This window comes from Caretta caretta, chromosome 6, assembly GCF_965140235.1.
Source record: "Caretta caretta isolate rCarCar2 chromosome 6, rCarCar1.hap1, whole genome shotgun sequence".
Taxonomy (NCBI): Eukaryota; Metazoa; Chordata; order Testudines; family Cheloniidae; genus Caretta; species Caretta caretta.
The window spans coordinates 760,948-782,215 of NC_134211.1; the positions used below are offsets into that span (position 1 = coordinate 760,948).

The following is a 21,268-nucleotide window of genomic DNA, read 5'->3' on the forward strand; positions in this document are numbered from 1 at the left end:
TTCAATTTAAAAATTACGATTTTATTGTAATTCTCTTGAAACCACAAAGTCTGATTCCTTCAGCACCAGCCAGTTTCTTACGAGAGCCTCAGATTAAACTCTGTTACCGCGAACGACATAAATAGACACATGGGGACGTGGGGCGGCGGGGGGCTGGGAATTTAGGTGGATGCCACAAAAATGGCAGCTCCCAACCCTGTCACTTCGGTGGTCCTGCCACCCTTGGAGCAGCTCGTGGAAGACAGCAGGTGACTTATTCAGAGCTAGAAAAGGACCCCACCCCTGGGATACAGCCCTGGGCCCCCCCCGGAGCTGGGGAGAGGACCCAGGCATCCTGGCTCCCAGCCCCCACCCTGCTTTGAGAATTTAAACTTTTCTCCGACACATTTACACAGTCCCTATATACAGAGAATTCACTCGCATTCCAGGGCACAAACTGGTATCTCCGGGGTTGGGGAAAAGGGGGACGCGGGGGGGGGGGGGGGAAACGACTCACGGGGGGCAGGGGTAATAGCCTGGAGAGGAAAAATGCCCCTCCCAGAAATACTGACCCCTTTGGATTTGTGTGCACACACCCACACACACACACACACACACACACAGGTTTTGAGGTACCATTGGTTGACCCCCCAACCCCGAGGTTAAAATGTTCCTTAGAGTTACTTTACAGGGCCAGGGGCCTGGAATAGAGTGTCCAATTTTGGGGGGCACTGATCTGGGGGGCAGTTCTACCCAAGATTTAAAGGCACCCCAAATCTCACACTGGCATTCTCCCCAAGGGACCCCAGATTCCTATACAGCAGCCCAAAATCTGAGGTTTGGGGTCACAGAGATCCACTAAATTTCAGAGGGACCCCAGTTTGCTTGACAGGGAACCTCCAAGATGTGAGCTTTGGGGTCTCGGGGAGGATCCCCTGTAATCTGAGGCAGATCCCTCCTTCCTAAGTCAGGGAAGTGCAAATTTTCCATGATTCCGGAGAGGCCCCAATATGGGGCATTAATGGGGAAACCTCCAGCCCCCCATCTCAAGGGCTGGGGCGGGCAGTATTTCAAGTGGACACCCCCCCAATTTTTGCTAGCAACACGACATGTGAGGGGAAAATTTGGGGGTCTCCAGAATCCCCACCAGAGCTGTGCAAAATAGAACATCCCCTCCCAATTCCAAGAGTCCTTTTTGGGGTGCGGTGAAAATCAGTGTTTGGGGGGGTGTCAGTCAAAGGCTGCTGACGGGGCCCCTGCAGCGACCCAAGAGTTAACGGCTCCAATTCTGCCCCATGGGTGCCCAGACCGGATGCGTCACCTGCCAGAGAGAGAACGAATAAATCAACCGACTTGCCAGGGCAGAGCCACACAGCTGGGCTGGCGGGGCTGCGGGTCAGGAGTGAGGGGCACCGGCAGAGCTGGGGGGGCTGCGGGCTGGGCTAGCGGGGGGCTGCAGGTCGGGAGTGAGGGGCACTGGCAGAGCTGGGGGGGTGCTGGGCTAGCGGGGGGCTGCGGGTCGGGAGTGAGGGGCACTGGCAGAGCTGGGGGGGTGCTGGGCTAGCGGGGGGCTGCGGGTCAGGAGTGAGGGGCACCGGCAGAGCTGGGGGGGTGCTGGGCTAGCAGGGGGCTGCAGGTCGGGAGTGAGGGGCACCGGCAGAGCTGGGGGTGTGTGTGCTGGGCTGGCGGGGGGCTGCAGGTCGGGAGTGAGGGGCACCGGCAGAGCTGGGGGGCAGGGCTGGGTTAGCAGGGGCTGTGGGTTGGGAGCGAGGGCACCATGGATGTCTCTTACCATCAATCTATCAGTGACTCTTCGCCCGAGTGGCCTCCAGTCTCTTCTATGGGGGCTGGAAAGGAGATGTAGGGAGAGTTACTGGGGGTATCAGGGGGGAGGTGGGGTGGGAGTCTGCAGAGGTTGGGGGGAAGTTTGGGGGGTTCTGGGAGGCACATGGGCAGAATCAGGGTGATGGGGGCAAGTGGAGAGGGGGATTGGGTCTGGGATTTGGGGGAGAGAAAGATCTGGGGGGCAGGGGATGGGGTGGATGTGGGGGGCACAGGATGGGGGTTCAGGGAGTTTGGGGGGCATGGGGTGGTTCTGGGATTCAGGGAGAGGAAGAGCTGGCAGGCTGGGGATGGGGTGGATGTGAGGGGCATGGGATGGGGGTTCAGGGAGTTTCGGGGCACGGGGTGGCTCTGGGATTCAGGGGGTGGGTTACTCACTGGTGAATTTCTCCCTCTTGCGGCAGTGGGCCCATAGCAGGGCCCCCCCCCACCAGGCCAAGCACAGCGACTCCCCCCACAGTGCCCCCCACAGCCAGCCACAGCCGGGCGTCCTGGGACTGGGGCTCACCACCTGGGGGCAGACAGGAGAGAGCTGGGTTAATGGGGGGGGAAGAGGAAAAGGGGCTTCCCAGCACCCCCACTGGCCCCCGAGTCACCCCAGAGCAGCTGCCCCCCAGAGCCCCCCCCAGAATTGCCCTCCACCCCGACACCCCCTCCCACCATCCTTGAGACCCTCCTCCTGCCTCCATCTGCCCCCCAGATCCCCCCACCACCTTGGCCGGAGCCCCAGTGCATTGTGGGTGTGTGTGGGGGGGGTAGGACGGGGACGCACATGTGGCACAGAAATCGTTCTTGGTGCGCCGGAGGCAGATGGTGCAATCCATGCACTTGTCCAGGTCGGGGCTCCAGGACTGGCCCCCCGGGCAGGAGGTACCTGCGGGGTGGGAAGAAGGGAACAAGGGACCAGGGGACGGAAGAATGAATAAACCCGAGTGAAAGAGGGGGCCGAGGGAAGGAAAAATCAGAGACAGGAAAGAAAACGAAAGAAGGAAACAGGGAATGGAAGGAGAGAGATGAAAGAGGGAAACAATGAATGAAGGTGAAAGGCAAAGGAAGGAATAAACCAAAGAACGAATGACCCGGCAGAAAAGGAGGAATAGGCCCCCCCGAGCAGGAGAAAGATGGGGTGGGGGTCGAGAAGGGAAAGGAGGAATGGGAAAGGAAGGAAGGAAGGGGAGAAATGGAAGGAGAGAGGCGGAGGGCAGTGAGGGAAGGAGAGAAGAGAGAGAACAGAAAAAGTTAAAACTGTGGAAAGTAAAAAACCTGACCAGGGACCCTGTAACGTCGACGCCCCCAGGCTCCTGCCCCCCCCAGGCTCCGATCCCCCCCCCCACATGACAAGGGGCCTATTTCCAGTGGGTGTACGTCAGGGGCAGATGGAGCCGGGGGTCACATTTCACCCCGACTCATGGGGAAGGAATGAACCCCGAAACCCAACCCGGCGGTGCCAGGCTAGCAGGGCAGGGGGCTGCGGGTCGGGAGTGAGGGGCACCGGCAGAGCTGGGGGGGGGGCAGGGCTGGGCGAGGAGGGGGCTGCAGGTCGGGAGTGAGGGGCACCGGCAGAGCTGGGGGGGGGGCAGGGCTGGGCGAGGAGGGGGCTGCAGGTCGGGAGTGAGGGGCACCGGCAGGGCGGGGGGGACGGGACTCAGAGCTGGGCGAGGAGGGGGCTGCAGGTCGGGAGTGAGGGGCACCGGCAGAGCTGGGGGGGGCAGGGCTGGGCGAGGAGGGGGCTGCAGGTCGGGAGTGAGGGGCACCGGCAGAGCTGGGGGGGGCAGGGCTGGGCGAGGAGGGGGCTGCAGGTCGGGAGTGAGGGGCACCGGCAGAGGGTGGGGGGATCTTCTGGAGAGGTCACTTCGGGGAGAAGAAATGGGGGATTCATGGGGCAGACACTGAGGGAGGGGCTCGGAGCTGGGGGGCCAAAGGAGGATGGGGCAGAGTAGTTTGGAGACATGGGGGGTCCGATCTTGGGGACGGCGGATCTGAGGGGGTGTACGGGGCGGGCCTGGGAGGATTTGGGGGTGGGGGAGCAGCAGAATTATTCTGGGGCAGGGAACTGGGGGGGCAGCGGATCCTGGGGGTCAGGGCGGCCGTGGGGGATGGTGGGGTGCAAGGGGCAGAATGTTTTGGGGGGCTGCAGCGAAAGGGATTCGGGGGGCCGCAGAGTTGGGGGAGGGGCTGGGGCAGATCCCCCCCCGCCGGACAATCCAGAATTGCTCAACAGCCCCGCCCCCTGTGACGTCACGTCACGAGCCTGGTGACTCACCCCCGCCCCCCCCCCCGGCATATCCCATGAATGAAATCACCCGCCGCGCTAGGGTTCGTGTCCCCGAGCCCCGCCCCCTGCCGCGCACGTGGGGGGGGGCTGCACGGAATCTGGGGGTCTCCAGGCCCCGCCCCCTTCCTTAGTTCCCGCCTCCTGGAAGGGGAGGATTTTGGGGGGCTGCGCCTCGACTTCTGCTCCCTGAACCCCGGGTTCCCCAACCCCCCAATATTCCCGCTCCCCCATCAGCGACCCCCCAATATTCCCCCTCCCCCACATCGCACCCCGGGGTCCTTCCAGACTGCGCCCCCACCCGCAAGCGGTGGGCAATGGGGAGGCGGGGAGGGGGCGTGGCCACATGGTCCCATTCATTAGAAAGGAACACGTGGGTCTAAGCCGCCCCCCCCCGGTACCAAACCAGCCTCCCCGCCCCGCAGCCAATCACACAACCCCCCTCCCCCGCCAACCAAACATCCCCCCCCGCCCCGGGAACCAGCCCCCCCCAACTCCCCAGCCAGTCACCCCCCCCGCCCCGGGAACCAGCCCCCCCCCGCCAGCCAGTCACACCCCCCCCCCGCCCCGGGAACCAGCCCCCCCCCCCGCCAGCCAGTCACACCCCCCCCCCGCCCCGGGAACCAGCCCCCCCCCCCGCCAGCCAGTCACACACCCCCCCCGCCCCGGGAACCAGCCCCCCCCCGCCAGCCAGTCACACCCCCCCCGCCCCGGGAACCACCCCCCCCCCGCCAGCCAGTCACACCCCCCCCCCGCCCCGGGAACCAGCCCCCCCCCCGCCAGCCAGTCACACCCCCCCCCGCCCCGGGAACCACCCCCCCCGCCAGCCAGTCACACCCCCCCCCCGCCCCGGGAACCAGCCCCACCCCCCCGCCACCCAGTCACACACACACACCCCGCCCCGGGAACCAGCCCCCCCCCCCGCCAGCCAGTCACACCCCCCCCCCGCCCCGGGAACCAGCCCCCCCCGCCAGCCAGTCACACACACCCCCCGCCCCGGGAACCAGCCCCCCCCCGCCAGCCAGTCACACACACACCCCCCGCCCCGGGAACCAGCCCCCCCCCCCCCGCCAGCCAGTCACACACCCCCCCCCGCCCCGGGAACCAGCCCCCCCCCCCCGCCAGCCAGTCACACCCCCCCCCCGCCCCGGGAACCAGCCCCCCCCCCCCCCGCCAGCCAGTCACCCCCCCCCCCCGCCCCGGGAACCAGCCCCCCCCCCCCGCCAGCCAGTCACCCCCCCCCCCGCCCCGGGAACCAGCCCCAACCTCCCTGCCCGGGCAAGGACACACCTGACCCCACCACCACGTCCCAACCCAGCTCCCAGAGCCCCCCGGCCCTGTGCAGTCTCCCCCCCCCGGACCCCGCTCAGACCCGCAGCCCCTCCCCCGACACACAACCACAGCCCCCCCAGACACCGCCCCCCAATTATCCCCACCGCACAGACAGCGCACCCCCCCACTCAGCTACTCCCCCCCCATCTCCCAGGTGCGACCCGCAGGCCGGGACCCCCCTCACCTCCGGCCGGCTCGCCCCAGGCGCCCCCCAGAAACACGAGCAGCACCATGGCGAGGCCCCCCCAAGTCTCCATCGCTGGCGGCGGGTCCGGCGAGCGGGGTCTGAGCCGGTGACTCGACTTCCCAAACTTTAAACCCTTCCTGGCTCAGCCCGGAGAGACGCCCCCGCGGATCCGTCCCGGCAAGGAGGGGGGCGGAGCCGGGGAGTGGCTGGGAGCCAGGACTCCTGGGTTCTCTCCCGGCTCTGGGAGGGGAGTGGGGGCTGGTGGGTCAGAGCAGGCGGGGCTGGGAGCCAGGACTCCTGGGTTCTCTCCCCGCTCTGGGAGGGGAGTGGGGTCCAGTGGGTGGGGTGGGGCTGGGAGCCAGGACTCCTGGGTTCCCTCCCCAGCTCTGGGAGGGGAGCAGGGTCCAGTGGGTGGGGTCTGGGAGCCAGGACTCCTGGGTTCTCTCCCCTGCTCTGGGAGGGGAGTGGAGACAGCACTTTAATTCAGGACAGGAGGTAAGATGGCTTCAAAGATCCCAGACGCTTTATTAGTTCCAGGCACAAAGACCGTGAGGCGCCGGGGGCCCAGCTGTGCCAGGCTCGGACGCCTGGGTTCTAGCATGTCCCAAGGGGGGCAGCCCCTCTCGGGGGAAGGGTGCCCGGCCCTGCGGGGGAGTCACTCGAATCCCAGCTCCGGGACCTTCCTCCTGATCCAGCCCATGAGCCGCGGGACGCTGGTGTAAGCCCCGAGGGCGCTCCCGTCGCACTGCTGGGTGGAGCCATGGCTCACGATGCCAACCTGCGGGGCAGAGACAGAGCTGGGCCACCTCGCTCCCGACCCGCAGCCCCTGCCCCCCAGCCCTGCCGGTGCCCCCCGCTCCCGACCCGCAGCCCCCTGACCCCCCGCTCTGCCCCCACCGTGCCCTGCCAGTGCCCCCCGCTCCCGACCCGCAGCCCCCTGCCAGCCCAGCCCTGGCCCCCCAGCTCTGCCGGTGCCCCCCACTCATAGAATCATAGAAGATCAGGGTTGGAGGGACCTCAGGAGGTATCTAGTCCAACCCCCTGCTCAAAGCAGGATCAACCCCCCCTAAATCATCCCAGCCAGGGCTTTGTCAAGCCTGACCTGACTCCTTTCGGAAGGTCTTTAATCGCCCTCTGGTGGTGAATGTGTGTATTACATTTTGTCGTCTTGTGTCCACACTGCTGAGAACAGGTTGGTATTCGGGGGGGCGGAAGGGCTCGATCCGGCCCCCCGCCCTCCCCCGTGTCTGTCGGACCATCCCTGGGAGGGTCCGTCGGTCTGGGAGCGTCTCACCTGTATCCAGTGCTGGTTTCGCTTCACCACGAAGGGTCCCCCGGAATCACCTGGGGGGCAGGGGGATGGGACACGAGGGTTTAAATCCGGGGGGTGGGGAGCTTGGAGGGGTGGGGAGCCGGAGCGCAGGAAAGGGGGAGCGAAAGAAGAGGAGCGAGAAGGAATGGACCAAGAAATCAAGAAAGGAATGGGAGAAGGGAGGAAGAAAGGAGTGAATCACGGAGGGGAGAGGTGAATGCGCCAAGGAGCAAAGGAAGGAGGGACCCAAGGAGGGAAAGAGCGAAGGGAGCCGGCCCCGAGTGGAGGAAGGAAGAGGCTGAATCCAGCGGGGAGGAGGGGAGAGAATGAAAGAACAGAGGGATGAAGCGAAGCGTGAAAGAGAGAAGGAAGGAGGGAAGAAAAGAGAGAAGGGGGCTCGGATGAATCAAGGAATGTAAGAAAGAAAAGGAATGAAGGGGAGAAGGGCGAGGGAAGGAGGGAGCAGACGGAGGGGTGAGGGGTGAATGAACGCAAGGATGCAGTGTGAACACAGGGCCTGACCAGCAGAGGGCGGGAGGAGGAGAGGAGTGGAGGGGCCCGCTGCCGAGGGTGTGGGGGGGAGGCGGTGGGGGGAAGCCAGAGGGGAGGGAAGCGGGGGTGGGGGGTCTCACCCTGGCAGGCGTCTTGACCCTTCTCTCCTACGGCACAAAACATGCTGGAGGTGAAATTTTTCAGCGCCTGCTGGCAGCGCGAGCGGCTCTGCAACCAGACAGGGGTGCAGGGGAGTGAGGGGTTCATAGACCCCACCCTCACCAGGGTGGGCGTGTGTGCCCCCTGCTGGCCGGGCCGGGCCCCGCTCCGCGCGCCCGCCCCCCGCGGCCCCCTGCTGGCCGGGCCGGGCCCCGCTCCGCGCGCCCGCCCCCCGCGGCCCCCTGCTGGCCGGGCCGGGCCCCGCTCCGCGCGCCCGCCCCCCGCGGCCCCCTGCTGGCCGGGCCGGGCCCCGCTCCGCGCGCCCGCCCCCCGCGGCCCCCTGCTGGCCGGGCCGGGCCCCGCTCCGCGCGCCCGCCCCCCGTGGCCCCCTGCTGGCCGGGACGGGCCCCGCTCTGTGCGCCTGCCCCCTGCTGGCCATGTTGTGTGTGGCCCCCCGGGGGTGCTGCCCGTACCTGGATCACCACCTCGGCCTGCTGCAGCATGCTGGTCCCCTGGGGCCGGCTGGCCGTCTTCCCCCAGCCGGTGATGACGCCCCGGATTTCTCTCTCCTCCTGCTCCCCGCCGTGCCCCGTCAGGATCCCGCCTGCGGGGAGCCACAGGTCAGGGGGCCAGGCTGACCCCGGGCCTCCTTCCCTCCTGCCACCCACAGCCTCCCCTGCTGACCTTGGTACGCGCACGTCTCCTCCCAGCTGGCCGCTGGCAGGTCCAGGATGTGGCTCATCTCCGCGCTGCAGGGGAGACAGACAGGCCTGGGACGGCACCACAGAGTCAGTCACTGCTCCCCTTCCGGAGCCGGGGGGAGAACCCAGGAGTCCTGGCTCCCAGCTCCCCCTGCTCTAACCCACCAGACCCCACTCCTCTCCCAGAGCTGGGGGGAGAACCCAGGAGTCCTGGCTCCCAGCCCCCCTTGCTCTAACCCACCAGACCCCACTCCCCCCCCAGAGCCAGGTGGAGAACCCGGGAGTCCGGCGGCCGTCTCACCGGATTTTGGGGGTGAAGGCCAGAGGGCGGGTGAGGCTGAGCAGCGCGATGTCGAAGCTGAAATCCGAGAACCCTTTGTACCCCTCGTGGACGATGATTTGCCCCACAGGGAGGCCCAGGGAATCCTTTTGGAGGGTGGTCAGCCCTGGGGTCACAGACATGCCTGTCAGCCCCCCACAGCATGGCGACCCCTGCCCAGCCCCCTGCCACCTCACCCAGCCCCCCGCCTGCTCCCCAGGGCAGAGCGCCCCCAGCGTCAGTCTCACCTACAAGCACAGTCACTTGCTCCGGGGCCATGGCTCGCCCGGCCTCGGCGTCCCAGACGTTGTGGGCTGCGGTCAGGATCCAGGAGGGGGCTACGATCGAGCCCCCTCCCCTATTGTGCTGATTCTGGTGGGGGGGGGGAAAGAAGGCTCAGTGGAGGGGGTGGGAAGACGGGGTGGGAAGACCGGGCGGCCTGGGGGGAGGGGACCAGGAGGGGCCTCCTACCTTGTCTTTGAACTTCAGAGACGCCTGCCAGGGCCACTGCTTCTCCTCCGCCTGCTCCCCACGGAAAACCCGCCCGATGAGCCGGCTCCGCCCCACGCCCCGCACCCCACAGCCGAGTCCTTCGCCTGGAGACACAGAGGCAGGGGCTGAGGGGGGCTGGAGGGATCCCCCTCCCCTCCCAGGGCTGGGAGAGAACCCAGGAGTCCTGGCTCCCAGCCCCCTGCTCTAACCCACCAGCCCCCACTCCCCTCCCAGAGCCAGGGAGAGAACCCAGGTGTCCTGGCTCCCAGCCCTCCCCTCCCCGGTCTACCCCACTCCCCTGCCACAGCCGGAGTGCCCCCCACTCACCCAAGCCCCGCACCAGCTGGGTGAGGGCCGCCAGGTCTCCGTAGTTCTGCAGGTAGAAGGATCTTTGGGTTCCTGGCTCCTTCGTGGCGATTCGCTCCATCTGCTCCTTGTGGGCATCCCCGACCCCCAGAGCGAAGATATCTGGGGTGAGTGGGGTGGAGGGGGTCACTAGGGAGTGCCCTCCAGGGACAAGGCCCCACGCCCCATTCCCTGCCCCCCTGAGCCAGCCAGGCCCTGCCCTCTGGCTGGATGGGAGCCGGCGCCCCCTAGAGGGGCCAGGCCCCACGCCCCGTTCCCTGTTACCATGTCCACTTACCCAGGTTCTGGTCCGGGTTGGGGATGGCCGCCTGGATTCGCTCTGACACCCTGGCTGGGTCCAGCCCCACATTGTGTCTCCCTGGTGGGGCAGGAAGAGGAAGCTGAGCCAAGATGCCCCCAATGGGGTGGGAGTGGGGGGCTGGGCTGGGATCCTATCCCTGTGCACTAGCCCTTGGGTTGCTGGGGGTGCCAGGGAGAGTGGGGGGCTGAGGGGGCATGGGGGTCCCTGGGGGTCCTAGGGCGGGGATGTCTGGGGGGATCCCCAGAGGCAGGAAGGTCTATGGGGGTGTTCACCCCAAATGTGTGCCCTGGGGAGGTTTCTGCCCCATGGGGGGGTGTCTCACCGCTTGTGATCAGAACCAGGATGTGTTTCCTGGCGCTGGTTCTGGGCGGCGCCGTCTGGATCAGGGACAGAACCTGTCCCAGCGCCGCCCCCACGTTGGTGCCTCGCTGGGTGAAGCTGCCTGCGGGTGGGAGACGACAAGCCCGTCACCACAACAACACAACACACACAACCCTGTCACCCCCGCAGTCCAGTGTAACCCTCCAGCAACACGACACACCACAAGCCTGTCACCATGACACACAACCCTGTCACCCCCGCAGTCCAGTGTAACCCTCCAGCATCACAACACACCACAAGCCCGTCACCACGACAACACAACACACACAACCCTGTCGCCCCCGCAGTCCAGTGTAACCCTCCAGCATCACAACACACCACAAGCCCGTCACCACAACAACACAACACACACAACCCTGTCGCCCCCGCAGTCCAGTGTAACCCTCCAGCATCACAACACACCACAAGCCCGTCACCACAACAACACAACACACACAACCCTGTCGCCCCCGCAGTCCAGTGTAACCCTCCAGCAACACGACACACCACAAGCCTGTCACCACAACAACACAACACACACAACCCTGTCACCCCCGCAGTCCAGTGTAACCCTCCAGCAACACGACACACCACAAGCCCGTCACCACAACAACACAACACACACAACCCTGTCACCCCCGCAGTCCAGTGTAACCCTCCAGCAACACGACACACCACAAACCCGTCACCACAACAACACAACACACACAACCCTGTCACCCCCGCAGTCCAGTGTAACCCTCCAGCAACACGACACACCACAAGCCCGTCACCACAACAACACAACACACACAACCCTGTCACCCCCGCAGTCCAGTGTAACCCTCCAGCAACACGACACACCACAAGCCCGTCACCACAACAACACAACACACACAACCCTGTCGCCCCCGCAGTCCAGTGTAACCCTCCAGCAACATGACACACCACAAACCCGTCACCACAACAACACAACACACACAACCCTGTCACCCCCGCAGTCCAGTGTAACCCTCCAGCAACACGACACACCACAAGCCTGTCACCATGACACACAACACACACAACCCTGTCGCCCCCGCAGTCCAGTGTAACCCTCCAGCATCACAACACACCACAAGCCTGTCACCACAACAACACAACACACACAACCCTGTCACCCCCGCAGTCCAGTGTAACCCTCCAGCAACACGACACACCACAAGCCCGTCACCACAACAACACAACACACACAACCCTGTCACCCCCGCAGTCCAGTGTAACCCTCCAGCAACACGACACACCACAAGCCTGTCACCATGACACACAACACACACAACCCTGTCACCCCCGCAGTCCAGTGTAACCCTCCAGCAACACGACACACCACAAGCCTGTCACCACAACAACACAACCCACACAACCCTGTCACCCCCGCAGTCCAGTGTAACCCTCCAGGAACACGACACACCACAAACCCGTCATCACAACAACACAACACACACAACCCTGTCACCCCCGCAGTCCAGTGTAACCCTCCAGCAACACGACACACCACAAACCCGTCATCACAACAACACAACACACACAACCCTGTCACCCCCGCAGTCCAGTGTAACCCTCCAGCAACACGACACACCACAAGCCTGTCACCACAACAACACAACACACACAACCCTGTCGCCCCCGCAGTCCAGTGTAACCCTCCAGCAACACGACACACCACAAACCCGTCATCACAACAACACAACACACACAACCCTGTCGCCCCTGCAGTCCAGTGTAACCCTCCAGCAACACGACACACCACAAACCCGTCATCACAACAACACAACACACACAACCCTGTCACCCCCGCAGTCCAGTGTAACCCTCCAGCAACACGACACACCACAAGCCCGTCACCACAACAACACAACCCACACAACCCTGTCGCCCCCGCAGTCCAGTGTAACCCTCCAGCAACACGACACACCACAAGCCCGTCACCACAACAACACAACCCACACAACCCTGTCGCCCCCGCAGTCCAGTGTAACCCTCCAGCAACACGACACACCACAAGCCTGTCACCACAACAACACAACACACACAACCCTGTCACCCCCGCAGTCCAGTGTAACCCTCCAGCAACACGACACACCACAAGCCTGTCACCATGACACACAACACACACAACCCTGTCACCCCCGCAGTCCAGTGTAACCCTCCAGAACACGACACACCACAAACCCGTCACCACAACAACACAACACACACAACCCTGTCGCCCCCGCAGTCCAATGTAACCCTCCAGCAACACAACACACCACAAGCCTGTCACCACAACAACACAACCCACACAACCCTGTCGCCCCCGCAGTCCAGTGTAACCCTCCAGCATCACAACACACCACAAGCCCGTCACCACAACAACACAACACACACAACCCTGTCACCCCCGCAGTCCAGTGTAACCCTCCAGCAACACGACACACCACAAGCCTGTCACCACAACAACACAACACACACAACCCTGTCACCCCCGCAGTCCAGTGTAACCCTCCAGCAACACGACACACCACAAGCCTGTCACCACAACAACACAACACACACAACCCTGTCACCCCCGCAGTCCAGTGTAACCCTCCAGCAACACGACACACCACAAACCCGTCATCACAACAACACAACACACACAACCCTGTCACCCCCGCAGTCCAGTGTAACCCTCCAGCAACACAACACACCACAAGCCTGTCACCATGACACACAACCCTGTCACCCCCGCAGTCCAGTGTAACCCTCCAGCAACACGACACACCACAAGCCTGTCACCACAACAACACAACACACACAACCCTGTCGCCCCCGCAGTCCAGTGTAACCCTCCAGCAACACGACACACCACAAGCCTGTCACCATGACACACAACCCTGTCGCCCCCGCAGTCCAGTGTAACCCTCCAGCATCACAACACACCACAAGCCCGTCACCACGACAACACAACACACACAACCCTGTCGCCCCCGCAGTCCAGTGTAACCCTCCAGCATCACAACACACCACAAGCCCGTCACCACAACAACACAACACACACAACCCTGTCGCCCCCGCAGTCCAGTGTAACCCTCCAGCATCACAACACACCACAAGCCCGTCACCACAACAACACAACACACACAACCCTGTCGCCCCCGCAGTCCAGTGTAACCCTCCAGCAACACGACACACCACAAGCCTGTCACCACAACAACACAACACACACAACCCTGTCACCCCCGCAGTCCAGTGTAACCCTCCAGCAACACGACACACCACAAGCCCGTCACCACAACAACACAACACACACAACCCTGTCACCCCCGCAGTCCAGTGTAACCCTCCAGCAACACGACACACCACAAACCCGTCACCACAACAACACAACACACACAACCCTGTCACCCCCGCAGTCCAGTGTAACCCTCCAGCAACACGACACACCACAAGCCCGTCACCACAACAACACAACACACACAACCCTGTCACCCCCGCAGTCCAGTGTAACCCTCCAGCAACACGACACACCACAAGCCCGTCACCACAACAACACAACACACACAACCCTGTCGCCCCCGCAGTCCAGTGTAACCCTCCAGCAACATGACACACCACAAACCCGTCACCACAACAACACAACACACACAACCCTGTCACCCCCGCAGTCCAGTGTAACCCTCCAGCAACACGACACACCACAAGCCTGTCACCATGACACACAACACACACAACCCTGTCGCCCCCGCAGTCCAGTGTAACCCTCCAGCATCACAACACACCACAAGCCTGTCACCACAACAACACAACACACACAACCCTGTCACCCCCGCAGTCCAGTGTAACCCTCCAGCATCACAACACACCACAAGCCTGTCACCACAACAACACAACACACACAACCCTGTCACCCCCGCAGTCCAGTGTAACCCTCCAGCAACACGACACACCACAAGCCTGTCACCACAACAACACAACCCACACAACCCTGTCACCCCCGCAGTCCAGTGTAACCCTCCAGGAACACGACACACCACAAACCCGTCATCACAACAACACAACACACACAACCCTGTCACCCCCGCAGTCCAGTGTAACCCTCCAGCAACACGACACACCACAAACCCGTCATCACAACAACACAACACACACAACCCTGTCACCCCCGCAGTCCAGTGTAACCCTCCAGCAACACGACACACCACAAGCCTGTCACCACAACAACACAACACACACAACCCTGTCGCCCCCGCAGTCCAGTGTAACCCTCCAGCAACACGACACACCACAAACCCGTCATCACAACAACACAACACACACAACCCTGTCGCCCCTGCAGTCCAGTGTAACCCTCCAGCAACACGACACACCACAAACCCGTCATCACAACAACACAACACACACAACCCTGTCACCCCCGCAGTCCAGTGTAACCCTCCAGCAACACGACACACCACAAGCCCGTCACCACAACAACACAACCCACACAACCCTGTCGCCCCCGCAGTCCAGTGTAACCCTCCAGCAACACGACACACCACAAGCCCGTCACCACAACAACACAACCCACACAACCCTGTCGCCCCCGCAGTCCAGTGTAACCCTCCAGCAACACGACACACCACAAGCCTGTCACCACAACAACACAACACACACAACCCTGTCACCCCCGCAGTCCAGTGTAACCCTCCAGCAACACGACACACCACAAGCCTGTCACCATGACACACAACACACACAACCCTGTCACCCCCGCAGTCCAGTGTAACCCTCCAGAACACGACACACCACAAACCCGTCACCACAACAACACAACACACACAACCCTGTCGCCCCCGCAGTCCAATGTAACCCTCCAGCAACACAACACACCACAAGCCTGTCACCACAACAACACAACCCACACAACCCTGTCGCCCCCGCAGTCCAGTGTAACCCTCCAGCATCACAACACACCACAAGCCCGTCACCACAACAACACAACACACACAACCCTGTCACCCCCGCAGTCCAGTGTAACCCTCCAGCAACACGACACACCACAAGCCTGTCACCACAACAACACAACACACACAACCCTGTCACCCCCGCAGTCCAGTGTAACCCTCCAGCAACACGACACACCACAAGCCTGTCACCATGACACACAACACACACAACCCTGTCACCCCCGCAGTCCAGTGTAACCCTCCAGCAACACGACACACCACAAACCCGTCATCACAACAACACAACACACACAACCCTGTCACCCCCGCAGTCCAGTGTAACCCTCCAGCAACACGACACACCACAAGCCCGTCACCACAACAACACAACACACACAACCCTGTCACCCCCGCAGTCCAGTGTAACCCTCCAGCAACACAACACACCACAAACCCGTCATCACAACAACACAACCCACACAACCCTGTCGCCCCCGCAGTCCAGTGTAACCCTCCAGCAACACGACACACCACAAGCCTGTCACCACAACAACACAACACACACAACCCTGTCGCCCCCGCAGTCCAGTGTAACCCTCCAGCAACACGACACACCACAAGCCTGTCACCATGACACACAACACACACAACCCTGTCGCCCCCGCAGTCCAATGTAACCCTCCAGCAACACAACACACCACAAGCCTGTCACCACAACAACACAACCCACACAACCCTGTCGCCCCCGCAGTCCAGTGTAACCCTCCAGCAACACGACACACCACAAGCCTGTCACCACAACAACACAACCCACACAACTCTGTCGCCCCCGCAGTCCAGTGTAACCCTCCAGCAACACGACACACCACAAGCCTGTCACCACAACAACACAACACACACAACCCTGTCACCCCCGCAGTCCAGTGTAACCCTCCAGCAACACGACACACCACAAGCCTGTCACCATGACACACAACACACACAACCCTGTCACCCCCGCAGTCCAGTGTAACCCTCCAGCAACACGACACACCACAAACCCGTCATCACAACAACACAACACACACAACCCTGTCACCCCCGCAGTCCAGTGTAACCCTCCAGCAACACGACACACCACAAGCCTGTCACCACAACAACACAACACACACAACCCTGTCACCCCCGCAGTCCAGTGTAACCCTCCAGCAACACGACACACCACAAACCCGTCATCACAACAACACAACACACACAACCCTGTCACCCCCGCAGTCCAGTGTAACCCTCCAGCAACACGACACACCACAAGCCTGTCACCACAACAACACAACACACACAACCCTGTCGCCCCCGCAGTCCAGTGTAACCCTCCAGCAACACAACACACCACAAGCCTGTCACCACAACAACACAACACACACAACCCTGTCACCCCCGCAGTCCAGTGTTACCCTCCAGCAAGACGACACACCACAAACCCGTCACCACGACAACACAACACACACAACCCTGTCACCCCCGCAGTCCAGTGTAACCCTCCAGCAACATGACACACCACAAACCCGTCACCACGACAACACAACACACACAACCCTGTCACCCCCGCAGTCCAGTGTAACCCTCCAGCAACATGACACACCACAAACCCGTCACCACAACAACACAACACACACAACCCTGTCACCCCCGCAGTCCAGTGTAACCCTCCAGCAACACGACACACCACAAACCCGTCATCACAACAACACAACACACACAACCCTGTCACCCCCGCAGTCCAGTGTAACCCTCCAGCAACACGACACACCACAAACCCGTCATCACAACAACACAACACACACAACCCTGTCACCCCCGCAGTCCAGTGTAACCCTCCAGCAACACGACACACCACAAGCCTGTCACCACAACAACACAACACACACAACCCTGTCGCCCCCGCAGTCCAGTGTAACCCTCCAGCAACACGACACACCACAAGCCTGTCACCACAACAACACAACACACACAACCCTGTCACCCCCGCAGTCCAGTGTAACCCTCCAGCAACACGACACACCACAAGCCTGTCACCATGACACACAACACACACAACCCTGTCACCCCCGCAGTCCAGTGTAACCCTCCAGCATCACAACACATCACAAGCCTGTCACCACAACAACACAACACACACAACCCTGTCACCCCCGCAGTCCAGTGTAACCCTCCAGCAACACGACACACCACAAGCCTGTCACCACAACAACACAACCCACACAACCCTGTCACCCCCGCAGTCCAGTGTAACCCTCCAGCAACACAACACACCACAAGCCTGTCACCACAACAACACAACCCACACAACCCTGTCGCCCCCGCAGTCCAGTGTAACCCTCCAGCAACACAACACACCACAAACCCGTCATCACAACAACACAACACACACAACCCTGTCACCCCCGCAGTCCAGTGTAACCCTCCAGCAACACGACACACCACAAACCCGTCACCACAACAACACAACACACACAACCCTGTCACCCCCGCAGTCCAGTGTAACCCTCCAGCAACACGACACACCACAAGCCTGTCACCACAACAACACAACACACACAACCCTGTCACCCCCGCAGTCCAGTGTAACCCTCCAGCAACACGACACACCACAAGCCTGTCACCATGACACACAACACACACAACCCTGTCGCCCCCGCAGTCCAGTGTAACCCTCCAGCAACACGACACACCACAAGCCTGTCACCACAACAACACAACACACACAACCCTGTCGCCCCTGCAGTCCAGTGTAACCCTCCAGCAACACGACACACCACAAACCCGTCATCACAACAACACAACACACACAACCCTGTCACCCCCGCAGTCCAGTGTAACCCTCCAGCAACACGACACACCACAAACCCGTCACCACAACAACACAACACACACAACCCTGTCACCCCTGCAGTCCAGTGTAACCCTCCAGCAACACGACACACCACAAGCCTGTCACCACGACAACACAACACACACAACCCTGTCACCCCCGCAGTCCAGTGTAACCCTCCAGCAACACGACACACCACAAACCCGTCACCACAACAACACAACACACACAACCCTGTCACCCCTGCAGTCCAGTGTAACCCTCCAGCAACACGACACACCACAAACCCGTCATCACAACAACACAACACACACAACCCTGTCACCCCCGCAGTCCAGTGTAACCCTCCAGCAACACGACACACCACAAGCCCATCACCACAACAACACAACACACACAACCCTGTCACCCCCGCAGTCCAGTGTAACCCTCCAGCAACACGACACACCACAAGCCTGTCACCACAACAACACAACACACACAACCCTGTCACCCCCGCAGTCCAGTGTAACCCTCCAGCAACACGACACACCACAAGCCTGTCACCACAACAACACAACACACACAACCCTGTCGCCCCCGCAGTCCAGTGTAACCCTCCAGCAACACGACACACCACAAGCCTGTCACCACAACAACACAACACACACAACCCTGTCGCCCCCGCAGTCCAGTGTAACCCTCCAGCAACACAACACACCACAAGCCCGTCACCACAACAACACAACACACACAACCCTGTCACCCCCGCAGTCCAGTGTAACCCTCCAGCAACACAACACACCACAAGCCCGTCACCACAACAACACAACACACACAACCCTGTCACCCCCGCAGTCCAGTGTAACCCTCCAGCAACACGACATACCACAAGCCCGTCACCACAACAACACAACACACACAACCCTGTCACCCCCGCAGTCCAGTGTAACCCTCCAGCAACACGACACACCACAAGCCTGTCACCACGACAACACAACACACACAACCCTGTCACCCCCGCAGTCCAGTGTAACCCTCCAGCAACACAACACACCACAAACCCGTCATCACAACAACACAACACACACAACCCTGTCACCCCCGCAGTCCAGTGTAACCCTCCAGCAACACAACACACCACAAGCCCGTCACCACAACAACACAACACACACAACCCTGTCGCCCCCGCAGTCCAGTGTAACCCTCCAGCAACACGACACACCACAAGCCCGTCACCACAACAACACAACCCACACAACCCTGTCACCCCCGCAGTCCAGTGTAACCCTCCAGCAACACGACACACCACAAGCCTGTCACCATGACACACAACACACACAACCCTGTCACCCCCGCAGTCCAGTGTAACCCTCCAGCAACACGACACACCACAAGCCCGTCACCACAACAACACAACACACACAACCCTGTCGCCCCCGCAGTCCAGTGTAACCCTCCAGCAACACGACACACCACAAGCCCGTCACCACAACAACACAACCCACACAACCCTGTCGCCCCCGCAGTCCAGTGTAACCCTCCAGCAACACGACACACCACAAGCCTGTCACCATGACACACAACACACACAACCCTGTCACCCCCGCAGTCCAGTGTAACCCTCCAGCAACACGACACACCACAAGCCTGTCACCACAACAACACAACCCACACAACCCTGTCACCCCCGCAGTCCAGTGTAACCCTCCAGCAACACAACACACCACAAGCCCGTCACCACAACAACACAACACACACAACTCTGTCACCCCCGCAGTCCAGTGTAACCCTCCAGCAACACGACACACCACAAGCCTGTCACCACGACAACATAACACACACAACCCTGTCACCCCCGCAGTCTAGTGTAACCCTCCAGCAACACGACACACCACAAGCCTGTCACCACAACAACACAACCCACACAACCCTGTCACCCCCGCAGTCCAGTGTAACCCTCCAGCAACACAACACACCACAAACCCGTCATCACAACAACACAACACACACAACCCTGTCACCCCCGCAGTCCAGTGTAACCCTCCAGCAACACAACACACCACAAACCCGTCATCACAACAACACAACACACACAACCCTGTCACCCCCGCAGTCCAGTGTAACTCTCCAGCAACACAACACACCACAAGCCTGTCACCATGACACACAACACACACAACCCTGTCACCCCCGCAGTCCAGTGTAACTCTCCAGCAACACGACACACCACAAGCCTGTCACCACGACACACAACCCAGCGGGCAGCAACCCCATCACCACAGCACATTGAGACAACTCCCCTCTACAACACTGCACAACAGCACAGTGAGAGCGCCCTCACCACCCGGCAACACAACAACACCAGGGCAAACCTGTTACCCTGACAACACAACACACAGTGATGACCCTGTAAACAGAACACAACACACAAGGGCAAGACCATCGTCACAATACAACATCCCTGTCGCCACAGGAAGATGACACAACCCAACATGCAATAACAAAATGACAACCCTGTCAACCTAAAACAACGCACAAGGACAATCCCGTCACTACAACACAACGACACAACACAGCTTACCACACCAGCACAACACTGACAACACAACAGACCACAACACACATCAACCCCATCACCGCAGCATGACTAACCAACATACAACAACCTCATCACCACAATGACATGACATGATGCAACAACACAATGACAACCCCATCACCACCACACAGCTACACAGCAGGAACTGCATCACACAGCAACACAAGTTAACCCACAACATAGAACACAACCCAGTGCCAGGACCCACAACTCACTTGTGTTCTGGAACTGCTCCCAGGCCGCCCCCACTTCTGCGGGACTCTGGGTCAGAACCGATACCAGCTGGGCAGAGCTGGCGAATGCCACCACTGTGAACCAGACTTTGTCAGAGACCCGGGTGGCCTGCGAGAGCCCCAGTGTTAGGGTGTCGGGGAGGAAGGCCTGGGCTAGCGGGGGCTGCGGGTCGGGAGTGGGGGGCACCGGCAGGGCTGGGGGGCAGGGCTGGGCTGGCAGGGGGCTGCGGGTCGGGAGTGAGGGGCACCGGTGGAGCTGGGGGGGCAGGGCTGGGCTAGCGGGGGGCTGCGGGTCGGGAGTGAGGGGCACCGGCAGAGCTGTGGGGGGCAGGGCTGGGCTAGCAGGGGGCTGCGGGTCGGGAGTGAGGGGCACCGGTGGAGCTGGGGGGGCAGGGCTGGGCTAGCGGGGGGCTGCGGGTCGGGAGTGAGGGGCACCGGCAGAGCTGGGGGGGGCAGGGCTGGGCTAGCAGGGGGCTGCGGGTCGGGAGTGAGGGGCACCGGCAGAGCTGGGGGGGGGGGCAGAGCTGGGCTAGCAGGGGGCTGCGGGTCGGGAGTGAGGGGCACTGGCAGAGCTGGGGGGGGCAG

The 21,268-nt window shown here is 61.7% G+C and overlaps 2 protein-coding genes across 2 annotated transcripts in view; both read right to left on the reverse strand.

The window, feature by feature from the left end:
- TNFRSF12A (TNF receptor superfamily member 12A) lies at positions 1-6,142 on the reverse strand. Its single transcript, XM_048854773.2, is given in 6 exon segments — positions 1-1,300; positions 1,772-1,826; positions 2,200-2,248; positions 2,250-2,332; positions 2,594-2,695; positions 5,610-6,142. Coding segments are annotated over 5 exon segments (360 nt in total). The 5' UTR covers positions 5,683-6,142; the 3' UTR covers positions 1-1,300; positions 1,772-1,773.
- LOC125638670 (complement factor B) overlaps positions 6,114-21,268 on the reverse strand; it is a 22,518-nt gene continuing 7,363 nt past the window's right edge. Inside the window, exons 8-19 of the mRNA XM_048854751.2 lie at positions 20,666-20,792; positions 10,077-10,196; positions 9,731-9,811; positions 9,415-9,555; positions 9,067-9,191; positions 8,844-8,967; positions 8,578-8,722; positions 8,260-8,345; positions 8,049-8,179; positions 7,557-7,644; positions 6,907-6,956; positions 6,114-6,390 (exon numbers count right to left, since the gene is read on the reverse strand). Of these exons, the coding sequence (XP_048710708.2) occupies positions 6,268-6,390; positions 6,907-6,956; positions 7,557-7,644; positions 8,049-8,179; positions 8,260-8,345; positions 8,578-8,722; positions 8,844-8,967; positions 9,067-9,191; positions 9,415-9,555; positions 9,731-9,811; positions 10,077-10,196; positions 20,666-20,792 (1,341 nt within the window). The 3' untranslated portion in view covers positions 6,114-6,267. The remainder of the gene's footprint in view (positions 6,391-6,906; positions 6,957-7,556; positions 7,645-8,048; positions 8,180-8,259; positions 8,346-8,577; positions 8,723-8,843; positions 8,968-9,066; positions 9,192-9,414; positions 9,556-9,730; positions 9,812-10,076; positions 10,197-20,665; positions 20,793-21,268) is intronic.